The sequence below is a fragment of the Procambarus clarkii genome, chromosome 79 (genome assembly GCF_040958095.1).
Source record: "Procambarus clarkii isolate CNS0578487 chromosome 79, FALCON_Pclarkii_2.0, whole genome shotgun sequence".
Taxonomy (NCBI): Eukaryota; Metazoa; Arthropoda; class Malacostraca; order Decapoda; family Cambaridae; genus Procambarus; species Procambarus clarkii.
In genome coordinates, this window is record NC_091228.1 from 7,060,315 (window position 1) to 7,087,615 (window position 27,301).

At 43.5% G+C, this 27,301-nt stretch overlaps 1 protein-coding gene and 2 long non-coding RNA genes across 7 annotated transcripts in view; all 3 read left to right on the top strand.

Annotated features, from left to right (window-relative positions):
* LOC123764503 (triokinase/FMN cyclase) lies at positions 1-13,004 on the top strand. 3 transcript variants are annotated; one of them, XM_045752396.2, is made up of 13 exons: positions 1-157; positions 1,325-1,485; positions 2,012-2,114; positions 2,937-3,047; positions 3,461-3,549; positions 4,107-4,202; positions 4,355-4,561; positions 5,452-5,626; positions 6,815-7,044; positions 7,273-7,435; positions 10,322-10,569; positions 11,167-11,297; positions 11,960-13,004. In XM_045752396.2, exons 2-13 carry the CDS (start codon positions 1,384-1,386, stop codon positions 12,057-12,059), a joined length of 1,755 nt encoding a protein of 584 aa, XP_045608352.2. In that variant the 5' UTR covers positions 1-157; positions 1,325-1,383; the 3' UTR covers positions 12,060-13,004. The 3 variants fall into 3 exon arrangements, with proteins under 3 accessions (XP_045608352.2, XP_045608354.2, XP_069170632.1); XM_045752398.2 differs by lacking the exon at positions 1-157 and adding an exon at positions 264-410; XM_069314531.1 differs by lacking the exon at positions 1-157 and having other exon boundaries at positions 1,398-1,537.
* Positions 13,005-16,122: 3,118 nt separating this feature from the next.
* LOC123764609 (uncharacterized) lies at positions 16,123-20,181 on the top strand. 3 transcript variants are annotated; one of them, XR_011225067.1, is made up of 9 exons: positions 16,123-16,252; positions 16,813-16,907; positions 17,036-17,193; positions 17,327-17,422; positions 17,605-17,780; positions 18,384-18,462; positions 19,019-19,182; positions 19,306-19,417; positions 19,753-20,181. It is a non-coding gene; the product is annotated as an uncharacterized lncRNA (long non-coding RNA). The 3 variants fall into 3 exon arrangements; XR_011225069.1 differs by having other exon boundaries at positions 19,019-19,133; XR_011225070.1 differs by having other exon boundaries at positions 16,227-16,264.
* Positions 20,182-25,421: 5,240 nt separating this feature from the next.
* LOC138357580 (uncharacterized) overlaps positions 25,422-27,301 on the top strand; it is a 42,131-nt gene continuing 40,251 nt past the window's right edge. Inside the window, exon 1 of the long non-coding RNA XR_011225071.1 lies at positions 25,422-25,670. This is a non-coding gene — a long non-coding RNA (uncharacterized lncRNA). The remainder of the gene's footprint in view (positions 25,671-27,301) is intronic.

Here is a 27,301-nt window from a genome sequence, read left to right on the forward strand (position 1 = left end):
TAGTTTTCCTTAAGGACGTAAATATTAAAGGATTGAGAGATACTCGTAAACTGGTAACTCTGGGAGGAATACCAGCTGGACCACCTCAAGGTCGTATGGTGTGGTGGAGGCAGTGTTGTGGTGGCTGGGTGCAGTGTTGGTGAAGACTTATCAACAGGTGTGTGGTGATTGTGAATGAGCAAAGCAGATGTATTTCCTCCCCTCACCCTTCCCTAGTAAATTGTACATTAACAATGAGTTAATACACTCCAACACTCGATTGAGCAATGAGTTATAATGAGCAAGTAACTGTTTATCATTGAGGCTTGGAACCTGGGTCCGTAGCTACACGCCCGGCAGATGACAGTCATTTCCTTGACAACACTCTGACAGTCATTGTCACGATGACAGAATTTCTGTCATATGAGAAGGTAGCTACCTAAAGTGTCGTTAACGACTGGTAATTTGCCAATGACAGCAAATTAACTACCAATAAAGTGTGTGATTTGCACAACTAATTCATATATAGTGTCGTGAATTGGTATGGATTGGTCTCTGCATTTGCGACTGATTGCTCGTGTGGATCTAGGGTTGAGTGAGTGGGAGTGGATGAATGAGTTGGTGGGTGTGTACCTGTGTACGTACTCGCCTAGTTGTGCTTGCGAGGGTTGAGCTCTGTTCTATCGGCCCGCCTCTCAACTGTCAATCAACTGTTATTAACTAGTAATTTATTTCCCTATACACCCAGGCAACAGTTCCGTAACAGCTGTCTAACTCCCAGGGATCTATCTACTGCTAGGTAACAGGGGCACCAGAGTGAAAAGAATTTTTTTCCGATTTGTTTCTGCCAGGTCCGGGAATCGAACCCGGGCCCACAGGCTTGCGAGTCCTGCGTGCTGTCCACTCGGCTACCAGACCCCTCCCCCCTATGCACCTATGTGCGTGAGCTGACAGGAAAGGCGACATATAACACATAATCCAGTTTAACTAAGACCATTACCTCCTACAGGAGGGAAGATTAAGTAACATCATGATAAGAGGAGCAGCAGCAGCAGGCGACGATGAAGCTATGACTGTCTTTATCAGTAGATAGTGTTATCTACAGCCTGGTGGATCAAACTCTCACAAGTCTAGCCTGGCCTCGGGCCGGGCTTGGGGAGCAGAAGAACTCCCAGAACCCATACACAGTTTCAAGTGTAGATATGATAGTCCAATAAGCTCAGGAACCTGTACACCAGTTGATTGACAGTTGAGAGGCGGGACCAAAGAGCCAGAGCTCAACCCTCGCAAGCACAAATAGACGAGTACAACATTTAAACTGTAATTTCTGCTGTTTTACCCTCAGGGACGTGTGAGGAGACGTTTATTGACGGTGTCGCTGCTGTAGTCGGTACAGCAAGCAAGATGGCGACCCTGCAGCTGTTGGCCTCAAGCGAGAGGTGTGTGGATGAGGGTCTGGAGGCTGTAGCAGCATCCAACCCGGGCTTCCACCTCATCCCCCTGCACGTGAGTCTCGAAACATCTCGCTCCTCATCACTGCCGGAAGCTGCAGAACCATGTACGCCTTCCAGTGTTGATATCTAACTTTTTCTCGGTAATGAGTTGAATAGTAAATATGTATTTTATGTAGTTCAAACGTGCAAGAAAGAACTTTCCTCCAAAATGCCATCCGATAAATGTTAATTTTAACCATAAAGTCATGTAGACTATGAGCAAATTTAACTGAAGAAGTTTTTATGATTCGTCTCCCGACAAAACTGTCGGTACAGCGACGGTCTTTCTTCTTTCAGGTTGGGGTTCGATACCCCATGGCTCCCTAGCGGTCGGCCACCGTCCTCCTATCCCCTCCCCCTTATTCCTTCCATTTGCTATATACTCATACTGGTTTACCGCTTTTAACCGTTTCCTAAATAGGTAATCTCCCGTGGTTATCTCTCCTGGTGATCTTCTCCGGTTAACTTCTTTGCTGTCTTGGAAACCTTATAGGAGCGAGGCGAGGATGTGTACTAACCAGTTAACTATCTTCACCCAGCGGGTGATTGTCGATCGACGCTGGTTGCTCAAGGGACCCAACAGAAGACGGAAAGTTGCTCTGATTTCCGGCGGAGGATCCGGCCACGAACCTTTCTCTGTGGGTAAGTGGAATTTGAGACTCGTCTTGAGATGCTCTCTGTGGGTCAGTAAAGTGTGATAATTCTCTTGGGATGCTCTCTGTGGGTCAGTAAAGTGTGATAATTCTCTTGGGATGCTCTCTGTGGGTCAGTAAAGTGTGATAATTCTCTTGGGATGCTTTCTAAGGGGTCAGCAAGGGGAGGAAATTATGAGGAGAAAATGCTAAGCCAGTATGGCTAAATATAACACATGAAAGGGATACTTGGTCAGGAGCTGGGATATGAGGACAGGAATTGGGAATAGGGAAACGGGCGTCAAGGAACGATCCCCATCCATTTGGACCATAGTGGATCGAGCACCGACCCTGCAGGAAGCAAGGGCGTCGCTCTACTGGCAGTCCTAGTGAATGGACACTCTGTGGGAAAGTTTAATGTGGAAACCTCTTAGGTGGTCTTTCTGTAAGGGGGGCGCTCCTATATACCATTGGATGCTCTCTGCAATTAAGGGGTTATAGTAAGGAAAGACTATACGATCCTGTTGTACACTATACAATGTTTGAGACCTGTCCAGTATTATGGTTTCTAAGTGTATGTTGATACGTATAACCATTGTTTAGCCATTACAAGAATTAATACATCAATATAATATAAATGACATCTTTCTAGCAATGTGAGATGTCTCTAGCAATGGGACATCAGTTTAACAACGTAACGTTCATCTAACAATGGGTAATAAATGTGTTCCAGGATGCAAATCATAAAATTTAAGAAGTTGATATAGGTAGAAATCCGAGTAAATAAGAGATGGTTTTAATGATTCCCTCGTCGCTTGGTGTCCGGAGACAGGGTTCGTGGGTAGTGGGATGTTGGCGGCGTCGGTATCCGGACACGTCTTCACCTCCCCTCCACCGGCTGATATCGTCGCCGCTATCACAGCCGTCGGGAAGGATAACCCAGGTATACCACACCCACACACACCCTCCCACACACACACACACACATCTGGCTGGATATGTGGGTCTTACAACCCATCCTTCTAAAATAGTGTATGCAGGCGATGAGTCACAATAACGTGGCTAAAATATGTTGACCAGACCACACACTAGAATGTGAAGGGACGACGACGTTTTGGTCCGTCCTGGACCATTGTCAAGTCGATTGAGATCAAGACAATCGACTTGAGAATGGTCCAGGATGGACCGAAACGTCGTCGTCCCTTCACATTCTAGTGTGTGGTCTGGTCATCAAAATAATGTATAGTACCCCATATGTAGTAATAGAGAACCCTCCTCCCAAAATGTTGACGCTTTGTTGTATTCAGTTTGGCTGAATGGGGAAACTAATAAGTTTCTCTAACGTGTTGCTGACAGACGGGGTGCTGGTGGTAGTCTTCAACTATACTGGCGATCGTATCAACTTTGGCCTGGCCGTCGAGCGCTGCCGAGCAGCAGGGATGAGGGTAAGTTTGAGAGTGTATGCTAGATGGCTGAGGGGGTCCTGAGTGCGTCAAGAAAATATGGCTGATGGGTCTGAGTGCGTCAAGAAAATATGGCTGATGGGTCTGAGTGCGTCAAAAAGATATGGCTGATGGGTCTGAGTGCGTCAAGAAAATATGGCTGATGGGTCTGAGTGCGTCAGCAAGATCGTTGAGGTTTCTAAGTGCGTCAAGATGATGGACTACAAAGTAACATTGATAAATATATCTGTCGTATTGTCATTAAATATTCGTTAAATTTAATTTAAATAGCCCCCCTTGCTTTCTCTCCTAGAACTTTCCTTTCTCTTTTGGACATTTCCCTTCTCTCTCTTGGACGTTTGCTTTCTTTCTTGGATCCTTTCTTTGTTAGACACTTTCTTAGACCCTTACTTTCCTTCCTGGACCTTGTTTTCCCTCTCAAAGATCCTTTCTGCTGGACCTTTCCTCTATCTCTCTGACTTTCCTTTAATCACTCGACACCTTCCCCTACCTCTTGACACTTGTAAATTAACGTCAGTAAAGTGTGGTCTCTGGTCCAGGTGGAGATGCACATCTCAGGCGACGATTGTGCCCTGACGGAGCTAGAGGGCACGGCGGGGCGACGTGGCCTCTGCGGCACACACTTCATCTTCAAGGTATTGCTCCACACCCTCGTCCTCACGCTCCTCATGGTCTCTTGTGCCTGCAAGTAGCGGGATTAAAGTAGATATTGGCCTAAAGATGTGTGTGTGTGCTACGAAGTATCTTTTTCCAGTTCGTATGTTATGGGACTTTATTTCTTCAACAGATCGTAGGGGCGCTAACGGAAGGCGGAGCGAGCCTGGAGGAGGCCCTCAGCGTCTCCAGGAAGCTAGGGGAGGCTATAGGGACTATAGGTGTGGCTGCCAGCGGGTGTACCCTGCCTGGGGCGGCGTCGCCGCTTTTCACCGTGCCTGCTGGGGTCCTGGAGCTAGGTCTCGGCGTCCATGGGGAGTCAGGCGCCGCTACCATCAAGGTAAACGTCCCTTGTGTTAGGAAAAGAGAGCAGCGGATGATGTTGTTTTAGATTCAGCTACTGGGAACAAAAAAGTTCCAAGTAGCAAAATAACAATTTCAAAGTTATTTTTCAATAACTTTCCAACTGAAATAACACACACACAAAAAAACGGAATTAAAGAATACTTTTTAATCGAGAACTTTCAATATATTATGTGTTGGTAGTTAGATAACTAATTTATTGTTTCTGGATCATTACTGATGCCTATATCAACTTGGGTTCCATGAACCTGGGGCCAGATTCACGAAAGCACTTACGCAACCACTTACGAACGTGAACATCTTTCCTCAATCTTTGACGGCTTTGGTTACATTTATAAAACAGTTTACAAGCATGAAAACTTCTCATTCAACTGTTGTTATTGTTATAAACAGCCTCCTGGTGCTTCGGGGCTCATTAACTGCTTAATAATTGGAAACAAAGCCGCCAAAGCTTATGAAAAGATGTACAGGTTCGTAAGTGTTTGCGTAAGTGCTTTCGTGAATCTGGCCCCTGGTTCTTAGTTTTGGGCTTTCCTTGCGGGTAAATGTCAATAAATTGATACCGGCCTGTAGAATGTGCATGGAGTTCCTAATAAAGAAATTTATCATAATGTATACAGGCGATGAGTCGCAATAACGTGGCTGAAGTATGTTGACTAGACCACACACTGGAAAGTGAAGGGACGACGACGACGTTTCGGTCCGTCCTGGACCATTCTCAAGTCGCACAATAGACTTGAGAATGGTCCAGGACGGACCGAAACGTCGCCGTCCCTTTACTTTCTAGTATATGGTCTTGTCAACATCATAATTTGCTTTTGTTATGTTAAGAAACAGATGCGTTATCCATCACACTAATCCGTACAGGCGGAGTCGACGCAGCAAGTGGTCGAGGCAATGTTGTCTCACCTGACGAAGGACGACTCGGCCACCAGACTTGACCTGCAGGAGGGGGATAAGGTGGCAGTGATTGTCAACAATCTGGGGTCATTCTCGCAGCTGGAGATGAGTAACCTCACCAATGAAGTCGTGTCTCAGCTCAGTTAGTATTATTTCCCAACCCATTCTCGCGCTTTCGTATAGTCAATATTGACTATATCTTGAGGTTATCTTGAGATGATTTCGGGGCTTTAGTGTCCCCGCGGCCCGGTCTTCGACCAGGCCTCCACCCCCCAGGAAGCAGCCCGTGACACCTGACTAACACCCAGGTACCTATTTTACTGCTAGGTAACAGGGGCATAGGATGAAAGAAACTTTGCCCATTGTTTCTCGCCGGCGCCTGGGATCGAACCCAGGACCACAGGATCACAAAGTCCAGTGTGCTGTCCGCTCGGCCGACCGGCTCCCTATAATAGGTTAAGTAATAATTGTAATTACGAAGCAATAAGATGCTTATCTTAACAGACTAAGAAGGTTAGGTAAGGTCGGTGTTTTCTATGAAGCTTTTCAAGGTAAACTAAAATATTCACAATAAATTAGTGTGTCACATATGCACGTATTTAATAAGTCAATATTGACTGTAAGAAAGTGCGAGAACGGGTTGTATTTCCACTTCCAGATACAAACAAATCTTTGCCATATTGTTCAGTTTAAATTGTTTCTTCTTAAGAAACGAAGCAACTCACAAATTAATTTAATTAGTTTAAACTAATAACTGTATGCAATATGAGGTTCTTTGATTTGCCGAAAGTGATTAGAAAGTTACAATGTATAACTCCTCTTTAAATCACTTTAATTTAATGACCCATGTTTCCAGCAGTGACAGAAACGGTGCTACATAGTCAATCCACAAGGGCCGTGACGAGGATTCGAACCTGCGTCCGGGAGCATCCCAGACACTGCTTTAATCGACTGAGCTACGACAGGGTGTCGATTAAGGCAGTGTCTAGGATGCTCCCGGACGCAGGTTCGAATCCTCGTCACGGCCCTTGTGGATTTGTTCATTTTGATGCATCACTTTAGTGTGAAATCTGTGTAGTGCTACATAGCTTTCTCGGTACATAATGGGGCATAAATTGATGCATAAATTGATGCTCGATTTGATGCTTTCTTTTGACAATTACTTACTTCCAGCAGTGATAAGTAGGGAGATTGGAATTCACTGTAACCTTACGATATAGAAACTGTGTTCCTTCTCTCGACATGTCTAACTATAAACACAGAGAAGTATACCAGTTTACAGTGCTGAAGTAAACTGTCTGCAGTGTTGAAACATGTGTATCCCTATCAGAGTGTCGCGGGGTGTGTGTGGAACGGGTGTACCAGGGGGCATTGATGACTAGTCTGGATATGAAGGGCTTTCACTTGTCGGTATTGCGGCTGCTAAATCCGGCTTGGTTGACCCTTCTCGACGCCCCTACCACCGCCCCTGCATGGCCGGCTCCCTGCCTGCTGGCTCACGACGCTGTCGGAGACCTCTCCGTTCCTGACCTGACCCTTACTCTCACGCCGGAAGACCTGGTAAGGAATTAGGTGATTAATAATTAGTTAAAACGGAAATTCGTTATGCCTATTGGTTGTATAAATGAGATGCCAGTGGGTGGAGCCTAATGTTTGAATTACCAGTTACATGGCATTTATTAAAACAACAATTTGCAACAAAATCCTTAGTACTGTATCATGGGAATGTGGAAGTTGTATGTTTATAATAGTCATGTGATAACATGCGCTGAAATTGATATCTTACAGGAGCCCGGATGTAGGTCTTGGGACTCGTCACAGGCCGGAAGACTCCGGTCGTGTCTGGAGGCTGTGGTGAGCCGGATGCCAGCCCACGAGGACACCCTCAACACCCTGGATACTCTCTGTGGGGACGGCGACTGTGGCTCCACCCTAATGAAGGGCATTACTGGTCAGTCCTTGCTGTGGTGAGACCCCCTGGTTAGTCCTTGCTGTGGTGAGCAAGGCTCCCTGCTCAATCCTTGCTGTGGTGAGCAAGGCTCCCTGCTCAATCCTTGCTGTGGTGAGCAAGGCTCCCTGCTCAATCCTTGCTGTGGTGAGCAAGGCTCCCTGCTCAATCCTTGCTGTGGTGAGCAAGGCTCCCTGCTCAATCCTTGCTGTGGTGAGCAAGGCTCCCTGCTCAATCCTTGCTGTGGTGAGCAAGGCTCCCTGCTCAATCCTTGCTGTGGTGAGCAAGGCTCCCTGCTCAATCCTTGCTGTGGTGAGCAAGGCTCCCTGCTCAATCCTTGCTGTGGTGAGCAAGGCTCCCTGCTCAATCCTTGCTGTGGTGAGCGAGGCTCCCTGCTCAGTCCTTGCTGTGGTGAGCGAGGCTCCCTGCTCAATCCTTGCTGTGGTGAGCAAGGCTCCCTGCTCAGTCCTTGCTGTGGTGAGCAAGGCTCCCTGCTCAGTCCTTGCTGTGGTGAGCAAGGCTCCCTGCTCAGTCCTTGCTGTGGTGAGCAAGGCTCCCTGCTCAATCCTTGCTGTGGTGAGCAAGGCTCCCTGCTCAGTCCTCGCTGTGGTGAGCAAGGCTCCCTGCTCAGTCCTTGCTGTGGTGAGCAAGGCTCCCACATGGGCAACCAACTCAACCAATTGATCCATTGTGATAGTTATATTCTTAAATGATAGATAGACCATTTGGCCCTGGATTCTTCTGTCTATTTGTAAAAGTCAACTAAATTGTAGACTCAACTTTAATGAGGCTGAAACTGTCCAGATTGACACGGGGTGACGTGATCAAAATATATCAACTAGGAGGCCTGGTCAGAGACCGGGCCGCTGGGTCTTTGATCTAGCAGCAATAACATGGCTGAAAAAAAAAATTCAACCTCGTATACTTGTATGGCTCCATGGCGTAGTGGTATGACACTCAACCCGTCCTCGACTCAAGTCCATTACATCCAGCGGTCGACCCCACAGACGCATTCATAAATTTTAACATGCTGTTCATTCAAAACGGGAATTTTCGCTAGTATAAATTAATATTATAACATATTAGCATATTGTGTATATATAGGCATAGGTTAGGTTAGGTTAGGTGTTTAGGTTCTGTTGGCGATTATTTGTATTTGTAGTACGTGGGTGAAGCATTTATAGCGTTGTGATTCGAACAAAATTCGTCAGTGAAACACTTGTTCCGGATATGTTCGAACATCAGCAGTTGTGAGTCAGCCCGTCCTCCAAACAAAGATCCAAAAGAGATTCCATGCACCCGCCAAACCCCCTGTTTATGAATGAAAAGCGGTTTACACACGACTCACAACTGCTGACGTTCGAACATATCCGGAACAAGTGCTTCACTGACGAATTTTGTTCGAATCACAACGCTATAAATGCTTCACCCACGTACTACAAATACAAATAATCGCCAACAGAACCTAAACACCTAACCTAACCTAACCTATGCCTATATATACACAATATGCTAATATGTTATAATATTAATTTATACTAGCGAAAATTCCCGTTTTGAATGAACAGCATGTTAAAATTTATGAATGCGTCTGTGGGGTTGGCCGCTGAATGTAATGGACTTGAGTCGAGGACGGGTTGTGTGTAAACCGTTTTTCATTCATAAACAGGGGGTTTGGCGGGTGGATGGAATCACTTTTGGGTCTTTGTTTGGAGGACGGGCTGAGACACTCGCCTGGCGTTTCACGAGCGCTTTGGCCTGGGTTCGTATCCTGGCCGGGGAGGATTTACTGGGCGCCAAACCCTAACTGTTGCCTCTTTTTAGCCAACAATAAATTTGGTACCTGGTTGTTAAACGATTTGGCGTGTCGTATTCCGGGGACTATTAAGATTAAGGACTTGCCCCTAAACGCTATGCGTGCTATAGTGGCTTTCAGTTAACTGAAAGTTGGGTAACTTTCAGACGAGCTAGAATTTTATTCACAGTACTACGCTGAATTTTGTTCAATATTATTTAGTGTCCAAGATAAGCCTTACTAACGGCGCCTTGCAGATTAGACCAAGATTTCCCTATAATGTCTTAAACTCTATAAGGCTAATATCAGACGTGACGGAGCGCATGGGAATGTCGAGTATTGGGTTTTAAGAAGACCTCATATGGAAGCCCGACGCCTATATCTGCTGTAGTAACTCTGATATTCTGACCCTTGGCAAGATTGCAATATAGTTGCAATGTAGTTTACTGTAATGGTTGACCTGGTTGGTTGATTGGAGAGCGTAGGTCAGGATGTCTTATGCATAACCCTTCATAAAATCTAAGTCATTGTATCTTTAGTTGCAAGTTGGGGAGTAACGCCGTTGTGTCAGGTTGGTGATTCCTCTACTTCATTGTTAATTATCTATTAATAAACCTACTGTATTTTGTAATTCACTTTTAGTGGAGTTCTAAACTCTCGACATAGAATTATTTCTATTTTAATCATATAAATGGCCGTCTCACTTTTGAATGAGCTTCATTAACAAAAAAATCAGCCGAAGATGCATCAATTTTCACACACGCATCTACAAAAAGCAAAGATAAGTAGCAAAATATTGCTATTTTTAATCTACGGGCTCACCATAGCCCGTGCTACTTGGGACTTTTTGTTCCAGGTAGCGAATCTTTAACATTAATTGCTATTTAACCTGATTGGTTCATTTCAGCCGTGTCAAAACGGCTATCCGGACTCTCTCTGACGCAGCCCCACCAGGTTCTAGGTGTGCTAGGGGACATAGCAAAAATAGCAAAATATTGTTATTTTTAATCTACGGGCTCACTACTTGGGACTTTTTGTTCCAGGTAGCGAATCTTTAACATTAAATGCTATTTAACCTGATTGGTTCATTTCAGCCGTGTCAAAGCAGCTATCCGGACTCAATATGACACAGCCCCACCAGGTCCTAGGTGTGCTAGGGGACGTGTCCGCCAACGCTATGGGTGGTACTTCAGGAGGATTGTACTCCATCCTGTTCACGGCGGCATCTGCCTCTCTGGTATCCCACGAATGCTCCCACCGTAGCGCCTGGGCTGCAGCCCTCAGGGCCGGTTGTGAAGCCATCAGCAAGTACGGCGGGGCCGCACAGGGAGACAGGACCATGGTAAGTTGGGTCCTCGGGGATATGGAATGTTAAATCTGGTTAACGCGAGAGAACAGGATAGTGACTGATTAGGGACGAAACTAAGAACAAAGGTAACTGCAGTAGGCCCTATTGGCCCATACGAGGCAGCTCCTATTTATAACCAGTCAATCCCACTCATATACATGTCCTGCCCATGCTTGAAACAATAGTGGGAACCCTCCTCCACTAAGTTTCGTGGTTATTGGTTCCACAAATCAACAACCCTGTTACCAAACCAGTATTTACCCAAGTCTTTCCTAAATCTATACTAATCCAAATTATACTTATTGTTTCGCGTTCTGTCTCGTGTTGATACTTTTAATACTCCATTAATATTCCCCTTTGTTATGTCCATTCATACACTAAGCAGAATTTTGTTCAATACATATTTAGAGTGTCTAAGATAAGCCTCATTAACAGTGCCTTGCAGATTAGACCAAGATTTCCCTATAATGTAACCCCTTAACTCTTATAATAGGATGTTTATAACCCTTATAAACTGATAGAATTCTTTATGCTTATGTCTGAGGTCTTCATGTACATAGTTATCTCCTATCTCTCGTATCTTCGCGCCAGCTGGATGCCTTGATACCAGCATTGGAGGTCCTGGAGAGTACCTCCGACGACCACGACCTGAGAAGTCTTCTGCAGGCCATGGCTGCAGCTGCTGACGAAGGGGCTAAGAAAACAGCACACATGAAAGCAAGGTTAGGGCCGAACAAGGTCATTCGAAACATTACCTTAATAAACAGCGACATTACCTTAGTAAACAGTTACATTTTAAAATCTAACATTTAATAACCTGAGCAAATATTTTGGAAGTATTCTTTAAGGGAGTCGGTCGGCCGAGCGGACAGCACGCTGTACTTGTGATCCTGTGCTCCTGGGTTCGATCCCAGGCGCCGGCGAGAAACAATGGGCAGAGTTTCTTTCACCCTATGCCCCTGTTACCTAGCAGTAAAATAGGTACCTGGGTGTTAGTCAGCTGTCACGGGCTGCTTCCTGGGGGTGGAGGCCTGGTCGAGGACCGGGCCGCGAGGACACTAAAGCCCCGAAATCATCTTAAGATAACCTCAAAATATACTGTATAATAACTTCCTCAAACAATATGCTATACAATCTGCATAGGACAGCATCGCATCTGCCAGTTATGTTATGGAACTAAATCTGTATCAGCCAGAGATTCCAAACAAATCATTTTACACCTGTCCACAAAATTTTGATGGCCGAATATTTTTATCATGTAGATCCCATCAAATATCAGGCTCCGAATGCTCGATAGAACCAATTATGAGGAAGGGTGAGTCGGTACCCTTACAGCCCCTTTACATCACGTGTGATTGTCGCTAATATTTGTGTTCTCCATCAGAGCTGGACGAGCCACGTACGTGAGAGAGGAGAATGTGAAGGGCGAGGATGCTGGAGCGAGATCTGTGGCCCACATCCTGCATGCTCTGGCTCACTACTGACGCCTCGTCGTCGGCTAGCCTTTAGCCTAAGAGCCCTAAGGTCTTCACCTATTCCTGACATGTCTGAGGTTTTGGACTTGCTCTGGGCAGCTTTCAGCAGGCCGTCGGTACTGGCGAGACTCGTATAAGGCTGGATTGAGGTCCAACATTCAGTGACCTCTACTGATCTACGTTACTCTTTGTTGTCAGTAGTAAATATTCTGCTGATCTTCAGCCGCCTATGTCATGATCCGTTCCAGTTGAGAAACCTTTTTTTTTCCATGGGTGAAGACTGGCTTAGGGCAGTACTGTGGTGTGTGTGTGTGGTTCATGAGGCTATCGTGTGATATATTTTGTTGAAAATATATATATATATATATATATATATATTTTTTCGTTCTACCTAAATGAGGATGTTTAGATAATGTGCGTAACTGTGTTCTTATATAAAATAGCATTTGGTTGTCTATAATATTTTTATTTAAATATTTTTTGTGCTTAAACTGCTAATATTAGCTAGTTTTTTTTTATTGGCTCAATATAATGTCCAACTACTTGGGCTGGACGGTAGATCGACGGTCTTGCTTCATGCAGGTCGCTGTTCAATCCCCGACCGTCAAAGTGGTTGGCCAGCATTCCTTCTCCTCCCCCGTCCCATCTCAAATCCTTATCCTGACTCCTTTCCCAGTGCAATATAGTCGTAATGGCTTGGCGCTTTTTCCCCCCAAGTTCTCTCCCCCTTCAACACACACACACACAAATGGCTTTAGTTGTGTGTGTGTGTGTGTGTGTGTGTGTGTGTGTGTGTGTGTGTGTGTGTGTGTTGCCTCAATTGTGTAAACAATAACTCATTATCTTGTGTGAATTCTTGCTGAATTAGAGCATTAGATTTTCACAGTATTATGTTATTTTGACACTATTATAAAAACAATTGACAATAGATATTATAAAAAAATTTAAATATAATTATTTTTCTTATCCTTGATTAAATTTAATTAATTTAAGGAGCCCCGGTATAAGTCTACAGTGTATGAATACACTCTGGCTCCCTGTCACGCCGACACAATTATATGTACCCTGCATCACCACATGTACTCTGTACCCCCAACATGTACTCTGTACCCTCACATGTACTCTGTACCCCACCCCTCAAACAGCCGATGGGTAGTGGGTAATATATATTTGAAAACAAAAGTTAATTAATAATTACCAAATCAATCAATTTATAATAAAATTCGTGTATTTTGGGAATGGTCAGTAGTTCGACCTTGTGGGACTGAGCACAGGACGGCACGGAGACCTAGTAGGACTGAGCACAGAGTGCTCTAATTTTAGCTAAATATTTTGCTCTAAGGAGGCAATTGATTACTCTGTCTCTGAGCAGCCTGAGGGCAGCATTATTCCCAGAAAATCAAGAAAATCTGACATAAGGCAAAGTTAAAATTGATTAATTATTATTACAATTAATTAAAATTTATATAGTTCACCAATGATATTCATAGTTACTACTTATGGCTCCTTATTTTAGTATTTTGGATGAGTTTAAGGCTTAAGATTATAGTAGAGTCGTTAGCGAAGATGATAGCTGTTGATGGATGGAGATTCTCGACTAAAATCGAAAAGTAGTTAAAATTACAAGTCTTCATTCTGAATCAACAATGGTTTCAACCCATGATTTAAACCACTATTCTACGGTGCATTCAGTTAAAGGTTAGCACTTGGGAGAAATCTTCCCTCCAAACACACACCGAAACTACGACGTTGGTACAACGTTCGAACAAGTTTTAACACCACCTAACCAGTTATAACAACCAATATAGCAAGTTGTAACAACGTTCTAATACGTCATAAACACGTTTAGCCAAGATGTAACAACTTTATTACAAGTTGTAACAAGCGGAAAATAGTCAGTTTCGGTTTGTGTTTCCAGGGTTGGTGCTTCTCTGAAAATGATAATAAGCACTCGTGAATTATTGCATATACTAATGATGCTATCGCTAAACAACATTATATACAATAGTGTAAGCTTTGAAAATCTTAGAGAATAGACTTGAGAATGGTCCAGGACGGACTGAAACGTCGTCGTCCCTTCACCTTCTAGTGTGTGGTCTAGTCAAATTAGAGAATAGATTGTAGGAACGTCAGCAGAAAACGGTATGACGTTGGAATGTCTATTGGGTATGCATCCTATGCAAACAGGATGGATGGAGAGTCCACAACAAGTCACAGGATAGGTATGGGGTCCACTACCACCCAAAAGGATAGGTATGGGGTCCACTACCACCTGTTGGATGGGGTATTGGGTCCGCTACTGCATATAGGATGAGTCCGGGGTTCATTACCGCCCACTGGATGGGTATGGGGCTCACTCCCATCCACAGGATGGGTATGGGGTCCACTACCGCCAAAAGAATGTGTATATGGTTCACTATCGCCCACATGATGGGAATGGGGTCCACTAGCGCTCACAGGGTAGGTATGGGGTCCACTACCATCCACTCGAAGGGTAAGGGGTCCACTACCACTTGTATGACGGGTATGGGGGCCTACAACTGCTCATAGGATGAGTATGGGGTCCATTACCATCCAAAAGATTGGTGTGGGGTCAACAACCGCACACAGATGGGCACTAGTGGACCCCCATACCCATCCTGTAGGCGGTAGTGGGCATCATACCCATCCTATGGGCAGTACTGGACCTCATTCCCATCCTACGGTTGGTAGTGGACCCCATACCCATCCTGTAGGCGGTAGTGGGGCCCCATACCCATTCTATGGGCAGTACTGGACCTCATTCCCATCCTACGGTTGGTAGTGGACCCCATATCCATCCTGTAGGCGGTAGTGGGCCCCATACCCATCCTATGGGCAGTACTGTACCTCATTCCCATCCTACGGTTGGTAGTGGACCCCATACGCATCCTGTAGGCGGTAGTGGGCCCCCATACCTATCCTATGGGCAGTACTGGACCTCATTCCCACCCATCCTACGGTTGGTAGTGGACCCCATACACATCGAGGTCCTATTTGTGAACCCTATATCCATCCTGAGGATACACTGGCAGTGTTGAAGGTCGTTCAGTGTACAGGTTCCCAAGTAGGAAGACCTGAGAGGCAAGACCGACGAGAGGCATCGACATCAGAGGCTCTAGTGTCATGTGACAGACTTGTCGTGGTGAGAGGCAATGTCGTGTTATGTTATGTAGATCTTTAGTACCCCGAGACGGTCTTGTTTACCTACCTTCCTTACAGTCTGGCTGTGGTCGTCTGAGGTGGAGGTTACGAGTTGCTTATAAATCTCAAGGTAAACATACAGCTCTAACAGGCAGAACTGTAGAGGTAGGAGCTGTAGAGGGAGTGGAGGAAGGAGCTGGGAACCGCCTGACATTCTATAAGACTCGTCTTGAGATTCGTACTCCAGGCACTCGAGGAGCACCTTGGGGAGTACAGGAAGAGCGAGGAAGGTGACTGGAAGTCTTCTTCTGAGGACGAGAGGAGAACGGAGGACCCGTCCGGCGTCACGTGGTGATCGTCGAGGACGCCACTTGTACAGAATAATATTCCGAACAATGTCATCCTTGACGTTAATAGTTACTATATAGCATAAATGTTCGTACGTTAATACGTTCGTTCGTTTATAAGTTCGCTTATACGTTCATATGTTAAAATCACCTAATTTACATTAGCGAGCAATATCTTAAGTCAATCGAAAGCAAATATTGAACATTATCCAGTGTAGTGTCAGGAACTTTGGGTTTGTTAGTGTGTAATTGCATATATTGTTTATCATAGTTGTTGAGCGGCCCTTAACAGTTAACAGTTGACTGACGGATGATTGCTACTTCACGACCGATTCTATTGCAAATGTTCCTCTGTTGCACCTGTTGTTCTGTTGCAACATTTACAATAGAATGTTGTATTTGGTTTGTGAATTAGATTTTGAAATGAACAACTTCAAACATTCAAGCTAGGGGATCATTATTGGTTCCTAAGAGACTCGTTCGTATTGGGGAAGTGGCTGTTGGCCATTGTTAATTGACACTTCAGACTCGCAAAATGTTAACCAATGGGGGTGAGGTTTTAGGGTGAATGTCAACCAATCAGCGGCCGGGTTTGGTTGGCTGCTGGGTATAAAAGTGAGGATGAGACTAAAAAACACTTCAGTGTTGTTTTGCCTCGCTTTTGGTACACAGTTCCAGGCTCGACTCTTGAAGGTGAGCTGTATGGTGAGGATTTTCCCCCCACATCCCATGTTGCGCCTCCCCCTCTTCCATCTCTTCCATGTTGCGCCGCCCCCTCCCTCCCCCTCTTCCATGTTGCGCCGCCCCCTCCCTCCCCCTCTTCCATGTTGCACCGCCCCCTCCCTCCCCCTCTTCCATGTTGCGCGCCCTTCCCCCCTTGTTACGTCGCCCCTTCCTTTACCGTTGTTCCCCGTATTCTAACTAGTGTGGCGTATGGGGGGGAATAACCCCTGTTTCAGATTAACCTCGACGATTCAAAGGTAAAGTGCGCATAATAATGCGTGTGACACTACACACTGCCCATTGACGTCCCACTAACCCATTTGTATCATGTGAGACTAGCCCTTGACGTCTGGCTTAAACCTTAAAACTCTAATTTATTTAATACCAACATTTCAGTGGTTTGTATAAATCATAAATTCAGTTACTGTAGTTGTGTAAATAGTTCTCTAAATATAACGAGTTACTGGCATAATTCGTTCTGACCATTACAACTTAATTCAAGCGACACCCTTGTTCTTCCTGCATTTCAGGTACCCCAGCTTCCGTGGGTCCCTCGGCCCCAGCCAAGGTCTCTATGCCTTCAAGGCCACAGCAAACTAAACTGTGGCATTTAACTCGAAAAAACGTAAGTTCTAGTTAATCTATAAATCCCATAGATCAAACCAGTACTTAAAATACCGAACACGAGTTAAGAATCCTCAATATGGCTCTTTGTTGTCCCCTTTTTAGTAATTTTAGCTCAATATATTTCAGATATATGGAAACGAAAGCTGGCAAGAAGTGACTTTAATCATGGTGCGTGAATACTTGTGCCTACAGCTGGGATCAAGCAAACTCTTACTACTAGTTTCTGCAGAGGCTTCCAGCTAGTTAGAAGACAAGGATTAGACTTCGTAAAGTTATTGCCAGAAGTAAGTTACTTAATGTTTAACATGGTTATACATTATTTTAAGATGTGCATTGTACATTAAGTATGGTCATCCTGCTAGACTAAGATTTACAAATGTTAAGAATTTTTGTCTAAATTTACTTATTTTGTGTTAGGTGGGATCCAGTTCATGTGGACATGCGGTACAGAGCGAGGCAGGAGGACATGGAGGCGGCCATTCTGGTACTGCCCAACTGGTCTCGCACTAAAGGGTCAGTATGGCTTGTAATTTTATTAATTTATCATACAGCTCTTAACATACGGGATGTTTGGTAGACTTTAAGCGATTAACTTACAATCTTCAATGGATGTAAAGTATAAGTAACGTCATAAGATTTAATACGTCTTTATTTTAAAGAATACAATGGTTAACTCTCTCTCCTCCCGTCTCTAGGCTCGGGCGACCACAACTAGACACGGTAGGCAAGACTGTCTCTGGGTACTGAAGAGCATCTATAAGGACGGCGTAGGGGCACCACATCACCTGTCACTTCACCTGGCACCACATCACCTGGCACCACGTACAGCTCTGTCGTCAGAGACCAGCCTTAGATATAGTTGTGCCAGAAGGTAGTTTCCTGAATGGTGAAGTAAAATATTAAAACTTTAAAGTAGCTCATATTCTTAAATACCTTATCCAGGCGAGCTCTTAATGCTTATAGTGTGTACACAACTTATCACCAAGGACCTGAAGTGTCGTTAGGATATTTTTATCCTTACTTCGTAGATTAAGGAATGACATTTAAGCAACTTCATTAACACGCCATTGGAACAATGTACGGGAGTGTTAACAACCAAATGTACATCCGTAACCCCTAACCATAGACCAGTGTACATAAATTACTTCCAAAACCTGCGTGACACTATTTTGTTAGGAATAACTCCCAGTGACCTTGGGTAAGAAGGTTGAAGACTCGTCCCGTTAGGCAGAAAGTTAGTATCTGGAAGAAACTTGAACGCTAACTTGACTCTGTTGCACAATACCAAAAGTTGCAGTTTTGGTAATGTGCAGTATAGCCGTGCATGTTCACTGTTTCTTCCAGTTAGGACAATAACACTTGGTCTATCAACTGTGTACGGTTGATACTTTAAAGTAAATTACTTAAAACTATTACAAAGGTGTAGCATTAATGCGTCTTGTATAATTTACTATTTTTTCTGCATGGCCATCAGGTTCCTGTAATGCCAAAACCCCCAGCTTCTCGGTCTTCAACCCACAGCAAACTAGACACCCCATCCTGTGGAATACCTGGTAAGTAGGTTTCGTTACCGACTCAAACTAGAACAGTCAGTTCTAGCTTGATTTGGTTACTCTTGATTTATGTTTGAGTAATGCAACCCGTCCTCGACTAGAGTCCATTGCATCCAGCGGTCGACCCCACAGACGCATTCATAAATTTTAATATGCTGTTCATTCAAAACGGGAATTTTTTAAAGTATAAATTAATATTATAATATATTAGCATATTGTGCATATATAGGCTTAGGTTAGGTGTTTAGGTTCTGTTGGCGATTATTTGTAGTACGTGGGTGAAGCATTTATAGCGTTGTGATTCGAACAAAATTCGTCAGTGAAGCACTTGTTCCGGATATGTTCGAACGTCAGCAGTCGAGTCGTGTGTAAACCGTTTTTCATTCATAAACAGGGGGTTTGGCGGGTGCATGGGATCACTTTTGGGTCTTTGTTTGGAGGACGGGCTGAGTAATGTGCTTGGAGTACCAAGGAGGCAGGCTTGAGGCCTCCAAAACGGCTCTTAATGTCCCATTTCAGTAAATTTCGATTTAATTTAATTTTAAACTCGTTTCAGATACCTGGAAATGTAGCTGGTAAGAAGTAAAGTTTCTGATGGTGCGTGAATACTAATACCTACAGCTGGGATCAAGCAAACTCTTACTGCTAGTCTTGGCAGAGGCTTTCAGCTAGTTAGTATCCAAGAGGATAAGGACGACTTTATAAAGAGCGCTATCGCAAGTGAGTTTACTTCCTAGTATTTAACATGGTTATAAATTGAAATGTATGACCATTAAATAAGGTCATCTTGCTGGACTAAATTACAAAATGGCCAAAAAATCTAAAACTGATCAATACTTTTAGGTGGGATCCAGTTGACGTGATCTTGATGATTTCGGGGCTTTAGTGTCCCCGCGGCCCGGTCCTCGACTCTCCACCCCCAGGAAGCAGCCCGTGACAGCTGATTAACACCCAGGTATCTATTTTACTGCTAGGTAACAGGGGGCATAGGGTGAAAGAAACTCTGCCCATTGTTTCTCGCCGACGCCTGGGATCGAACCCAGGATCACAAGTCCAGTGTGATGTCCGCTCGGCCGACCGGCTCCCAACGTACCTTGAGGTTACCTTTGAGGTGCTTCCGGGGCTTAGCGTCCCCGCGGCCCGGTCGTCGACCAGGCCTCCTGGTTGCTGGACTGATCAACCAGGTTGTTGGTTGTAGCAGAGAGGGAAATTTAGTGTGGGGGGGGGGGGGGGGGGAGGGAAAGTGTGTTAACTCGCATCTTAAACTAGATTCCTTGTTTCCTCCTACAGGACAAATGCCTCCGGTGACGTAAGCTAAATTCAACGGAAGCTGTACCACTTTCATCGCTGAAGAGCTCCTCTACACTCGAAACTACTGAAGACGTCCTCCTCAAAACTGACGTAAAATTATGTTGAGACCACACACTAGAAATTGAAGGGACGACGACGTTTCGGTCCGTCCTGACGTAAAATTAGTCTGGTCAACGCTACCTACTCGGCTCCTCCCCTGAGCTTTTTAATGCGTCTGTAACCTGCGGACTCTGCGCACCTACTTCAGATTCCCGCCTCCAGAAATATCTCCTTCGCAACACAATGTTGACGAAGTCCTGCGTTGGAAAGTTCTTCGTGTATCCGTTTTCTTTTTCTACTTAAAATGACCACATGTTCTAGCTCCACTAAAAGATTAAAGCCAAAACTCTTTGCGTAATAGTGACTTTAGGCATTGTATGAACCAGCTCTTGTCTATAAACCTAGTAACTTTTTTTGTAAAAATCTCTTGTATGTATGTACCTTATCTGAACAAGCATTTATTTATTTATAGAAGTAAAACTCACTCTTTTATTGTTTATAATATTCCCTGATGTGCTTGAGAAATAGATTTAATATGGCTTAATTATTATTTCAGTATGTGATTTAAGTATAGTTTGAAACAATAAATAGAAATTGGGAAATATTAAACAGTCTTAAAATATTGTAAAACCAACAGGTAAAACATTGTTGCATACTTTGATATATAAATATATAAAATCGTCGAATGCTACGTCCTTCTGACGTCGCATTCGACGTCGTTCCGACGTCGATTTACCGTAGTTTTGTCGCCACTAATTATCAGCGTTTCCATTTATAATCGTCATGCATTCGACGTCGTTCTGACGTCGCATTCAACGTCACTAATTATCCGGTATGTATTACGAACTCTTCGCAACCGGGTTCTTTATAAACTGTGATCCTACTCAAGTTCAGAGGACCTTAATCTTGGTGTAAAAGTAGTGTAATGTTAAAAAGGCAATATTAAAAGAAAGACACTTAAAATATCCCATTATTATTTCTCATCACCATAAGAATCCATATAATATATACAACGCTACGAGAGATCAAACGGTTTGGCGTTGCTAGCCCTTACGCTAGCCTGGTCGACACTCACAAAGTGCTTCTGCTGAAGTCTTCTTTGGGCACTCGCTGGTACGCCGAAGCAACAAAGTCAGCAACATACGACCAGCCCCACTGGCTAGCAGCTCCAAGAGTAGAAGTCCACAGCGTTCGACCAGGTCACTTGGCTAGTCCCTCCAGGAGTAAAGTCCACAGCGTTCGACCACGTCACTTGGCTAGTCCGTCCAGGAGTAAACCCCACAGCGCTCGACCAGATCACTCGGCTAGTCCCTCCAGGAGTAAAGTCCACAGCGTTCGACCAGTCCATCCAAGTCGACCTCTGTCTTCCGCTATCCCGATTTCACTGCCTTCCCTAGCCTGCCTCTGGTCCCTCGTCACCTTTCAGCCTGGCAGATTAAAAGATGGGAAGCTATGATTACTGGGAGGGTCGACTCGTATAGTTCGGTACCCAGATCGTAGATGGCGTAGAAGTCCGTCACAGTAAGTGATTCCATTTGTAATTGTCATGCTTTCGACGTCGTTCTGACATCACATTGACGTCGCTCCGACGTAAATTTATCGTCGTCGAATAAGCAACTTTGGGAAATTGGAAATTGGTTCAAATGAGTGTCGCTGTACTTTCAACAAAGTTACCCCTCTTCCACTCTTTATATTAGTTTTCTATCATTGTGTTCCTCTGGGAGAACGTGTCATCAATCCGTCTTACCTAATTCGTTGCATTTTATTAGTTTAGCCAGGGACAGGAAGACCGTGTATATATATATAAACTTTAGGCTTGCAACGAGGTCCCTTCCAAGGTCGAACGACTGACTCTCCCCAGGATGCAACCCCCCCCACCCCAATCGACTTGAGAATGGTCCAGGACGGACCGAAACGTCGTCGTCCCTTCACCTTCTAGTGTGTGGTCTGGTCAACATACAACCCCCCACAACAGTTGCCTAACTCCTAGATTATCTATTTACTGTTAGGTGAAAGGAGACGTGTCTAACCCTTTCTGTCCCACTCGGGAATCGAACCCGGGATTCCCAATTGTGAATCGAAAACCACCTGTTAGTAAAAATAAAAGTCCTGTGAGAAGCCATGCTCTCACCAGTGATGCCTGGCGCCCTGAGGAAGGCAGATTCCTGGGGCCAGATTCACGAAGCAGTTACGCAAACACTTACGAACCTGCACATCTTTTCTCAATCTTTGGCGGCTTTGTTTACAATTATTAAATAGTTAATGAGTTCCGAAGCACCAGGAGGCTGTTTATAACAATAACAACAGTTGAATGGGAAGTTTTCATGCTTGTAAACTGTTTAATAAATGTAACCAAAGCCGTCAAAGATTGAGGAAAGATGCACACGTTCGTAAGTACTTGCGTAAGTGTTTTCGTGAATCTGGCCCCAGGACATTTCATATTTAGAAATATGCTCCCTCCTGAAGTTCTCCTAGGCGCCTATGCATTATGTAAACACACTAGAAGCTAATGTTATTACATATGTTCATAAATTTTGCCTTTATCTTAAAACTTACATATCCACGATATATTTTACTCGGGAGATAGTTATTGCATCTAGATATTAAAACTCATTATTATCACCCTGATGCCCCTGTTACCTAGCAGTAAGTAGGTACCTGGGAGTTAGACAGCTGTTACGGGCTGCGTCATGGGGGGGGGGGGGGAGTCTTCTTGAGGTTATCTTGAGATGATTTCGGGGCTTAGTGTCCCCGCGGCCCGGTCCTCGACCAGGCCTCCACCCCCAGGAAGCAGCCCGTAGCAGCTATGTAACTCCCAGGTACCTAGTTACTGCTAGGTAACAGGAGCATCAGGGTGAAAGAAACATTTTGCCCACTTGTCTCCGCCTCCACCTTGGATCGAACCCGGAACCTCTGGACTACGAATCCGAAGTGCTGTCCACCCAGCTGTCAGGCGCCCTGACAGCTGGGGAGGGGAAATAGTAACAGTTGATTGATTGACAGTTGAGAGGCGGGACCAAAGAGCAGAGCTCAACCTCCCGCAAGCACAACTAGGAAAATACAACTAGGTGAATACACACACACACAGTTACTCGATGTTCTGGCCCTCATAAGTAGCTATGAATATTAATGCTACGAAATTTGAGCATCATAAATGCTATAACACAGCGCTCTACATACAAACTCAAGAAGCCCACTAATGCTCCACAGCGGCCATACTCACCCCAGTGCTCACGAGAGAGACAGAGAGACAGAGAGAGACAGAGAGAGACAGAGACAGAGAGAAGCAGTCTCACTCGTGTGGAAGAGGCACCATGACATCTCCAAAAAAAACTTACAATGAAATAAAAACATGAAAACACAAGCAAATTCTGGTATTACTGCTAGGAAAACTATTATCCTTATTAATATTTCATCTACGATCAGAACGACGGCTATTGTTACTACTGCTATTGCCTGCTACTTCTATTCTAATCATTATTTTCACAACTACAACTTTTACAACCGGTCTCGAGGGTAAAACATTAGAATTCCATGTAAATTATTCATTATGCCATGGTGTGGAGCCATGGTGTGGAGCCATGGGGGTGAGGCCAGAGGGTTTTGGACCATGGTGTGGAGCACATGTGTGGAGCCAGGGGGTGAGGCCATTTTGTGAAGCCAGAGTGTGGTGTAACCAGGGGGGGTAGGACCATGGTCTGGAACCAGGAGAGGGTGGTGGTAGCACCATGGTGTGGAGCCAGAGTATTGAGCCAAAGGGTGGGGGAGTTCGACCATGGTTTTAGAAGGGATCAGAACGTTTCTTTCTCCTTTTTCTCTCACTCGCAATCATTCTGGCGGCCGGGAGTTATTAGCTGTGGAATTAACTTAAATTTTTCTTTGTATGAAATGCCACGAATGACTTTCAGTGGCACGATAACAAATCTTGTCATTGCTTTTTCATTATAGTGGTTTGACGGCCAACCCACAACGTTATCGTACGGCCTGGGACGTACAGGACCAGGTTGAGAACGATCCAGGGCGGTCAAGACCGGTCCAGGATGGTCCAAGACGGACCGGAACGACGTCCGCTCCGAACAGACGTCGTTCCGTTCGAGTCCGGTTTTATATATATATATATATATATATATATATATATATATATATATATATATATATATATATATATATATATATATATATATATATATATATATATACATACAAAAAAAAACAATAAGCATATTACCGAACATTCTGAGTGTTCTCAAATTTGTGTAAGAAATCATTCAGAACATTACATATCACATATGTCAGACCAATCCAGGAAAATGCGGCTCCAGCGTGGATCCCAGCACCAAACGAAGTTAGACAAAGTTCAAAGGTATCCCACCAGACTAGTCCCAAGACTGCCCAGGTAAGACTTAGCCTGGCCAGTCCCATAACTACCCAGACCAGGTCAGAACCAGGCATTGGGGGCGCCACCAGACAAGGGTAAGAATAAATCAATGAAAAACCCACAAGTTAATCATTGAACAAACATCGCTAACCATCAACAACAGACGCCTTGATCATCAGGGCCCCAAGGGGTTATTTTATTCACCGTTGCAACAACAATTGCAAGGACGTGTATAATGCAATAACAATGATTTATTCTAACTTGATGATTAGACACGTACCTTACTGGCTGACAGTCGTACAACAACACCTCGAAGGTGAAACTGCCAATTACAGGCGAACTTGGCATTGTTTATGCGAATATAACGATATACCAATCTTACATCCATTTTAAGAGGATTTGTGTATAGTCATTCAGCGAATTTGATGTTTTCCTGAATGCATCATCCGCCCAATATATCGTCTTTTAATTTGCAAAATTTTGCGTCGTTATTCACCAGTTGCAGCTTGCTGTTCAATCCTAAGGTCAAATGGTTTAGTTTAAAAGAACAGAGGTCACGGGGAAGAGCCCAGGGACTCTTGACAGTTCCCACTCGGGCGTAACTACATTTTAACCAACTTGGCTTTTAAATATCCAATCCCTAATCCAGCCACGGATCAATCCCCTACAATAACATGGGTCTTTAACTCGCTATAATGGGTCTCTGGTGAGGTATAGTATCAATATGCAGGCGATGAGTCACAATAACGTGGCTGAAATATATTGACCAGACCACACACTAGAAGGTGAAGGGACGACGACGTTTCGGTCCGTCCTGGACCATTCTCAAGTCGATTGTGTTCCCAAGTTCACAATCGACTTTAGAATGATCCAGGACGGACCGAAACGTCGTCGTCCCTTCACTTCCTAGTGTGTGGTCTGGTCAATATAGTATCAATAGTTTCTGCTCAAGTCAATAAATAGAATGCATCAATTATCTATGCAATAAACTGCTTAAAACATGAAAATAACGAAAGAAAATGTTTTAAACACGAACAGGCTTTGTGTTTAGTAAATATAAGAAACTGGTCCCATTCCTTATGCCTGCGTGTGCTTTGGGCAAAAGCACAGGGAGGGTAAACATATCCTTCGGTCAGAGGATAAACAGAGAGGAGGTAATGACGTAGTGCTTGCGACCTTCACGTAAGAACAGGTTTGTTTGTGTGTGGTCACGACTCTGATACATTCTTCACCGGAGGGTCGAGGGTGTACTGGGATCACTGTAGGGCCACAGCTTCATACTGAGAGAGGGACGACGCACCTAGCCACCACTTCCAGTGCTTGAAGACACCCCAACCAACGTCTCTTAACGCTCCACGACACATCAATCAACGCTACTCAGAGCTGAACGACACGCCAATCAACGCTACTCAGAGCTGAACGACACGCCAATCAACGCCTCCCACTACTCGACGAAAGGCTTACATCCAGAGAGAGAGAAGTAAGATGAACCTCAAAGGTTTCTAGTTTATTCACAATAGTTACTAATATGTTGAGAAAACATGATATCCAACATGGATATCATCATGTTTATCATGGATATCCAACATCCTGATGACATTGTAGACAGAGAAATTTTCTACATAGTGATTGTAGGCTGTTATAGGCTTGAAGATATAAAAAAGTATCTACATAAATGACGAAGAAAGAAATTCATAATTTTTTAATATCCATTTATTATTAGGTTTATTATAATTATTATTACATGTTCTTCAATTCATTTTGCTTAATAATATGTTGAGAAATCATGATGATATGTTTGATAATTGAATTGGCTGTATCTCGGTAAATCTATGTGTAAAAGGCTTAATTTTGAAAATTAGCAAAGAAAGAGTTAACAGAAAGAAACGTCCAGAGGTGCGGTAATTCTAATGGTAGCATTTTGAAAACGATTCTATGGCTGGTTTTGATTTTGAGTTTTGTGAAAAATGACGATTTCGCCGAGGTGGCGATTTTTCCGTGGCAGCTCCGCTTTGCGCCATCTTTTGACAATTATTTACTGATTTAACTGACCGCTGAGCTGTGTGGCCGTCATGTCCCGAGGCATCATACTTGTTTCTGTCTTTTCGTCAGTTTTTTATTATTTGATTTAATAATTGACTGTTTTCTGTTTTTATAGGAAATTAGGTAATTAAAAATCAAAAGAAAACAAAAGGTTTATGCCGAGAAATGACCGGCTAGCTGTGTGATGCGTCATACTGAACCGCTATATATATATATATATATATATATATATATATATATATATATATATATATATATATATATATATATATATATATATATATATATATATATATATATATATATATATATATATATATATATATATATATATATATATATATATATATATATATATATATATATATATATATATATGTCGTACCTAGTAGCCAGAACTCACTTCTCAGCCTACTATTCAAGGCCCGATTTGCCTAATAAGCCAAGTTTTCCTGAATTAATATATTTACTATAAATATTTTCTTATGAAATGATAAAGCAACCCTTTTCTCTATGTATGAGGTCAATTTTTTTTATTGGAGTTAAAATTAACGTAGATATATGACCGAACCTAACCAACCCTACCTAACCTAACCTAACCTATATTTATAGGTAAGGTTAGGTTAGGTAGCCAAAAAAATCTAGGTTAGGTTAGGTTAGGTAGGTTAGGTAGACGAAAAAACATTAATTCATGAAAACTTGGCTTATTAGGCAAATCTGGCCTTGAATAGTAGGCTGAGAAGTGCGTTCTGGCTATTAGGTACGACATATATATATATATATATATATATATATATATATATATATATATATATATATATATATATATATATATATATATATATATATATATATATATATATATATATATATATATATAATTTATTTAAACAAAAGTTACTCACTCAATTATTCCTTGTTTATGAGCATTCTTTTGGATATCCTTGATCCTGACGACTATGACAGCATATCTGAGAGCTGTTGATATCCTGCACTCTGAATATTGTAGAAGGCACTGCATCTATGGATATCTGCTTTCCTTTGATATAATTCTGGTATGTTGAGCCA

What these genes read in the sequence shown, in the direction of transcription:
- LOC123764503 (XM_045752396.2), top strand. Translation starts at nt 1,384, where the DNA reads ATGGCGACCCTGCAGCTGTTGGCCTCAAGCGAGAGGTGTGTGGATGAG. An exon ending in CACAGGGAGACAGGACCATG is followed by an intron (nt 10,570 to 11,166) that starts GTAAGTTGGGTC and finishes TCTTCGCGCCAG; the next exon opens with CTGGATGCCTTGATACCAGC. An exon ending in ACAGCACACATGAAAGCAAG is followed by an intron (nt 11,298 to 11,959) that starts GTTAGGGCCGAA and finishes GTTCTCCATCAG; the next exon opens with AGCTGGACGAGCCACGTACG.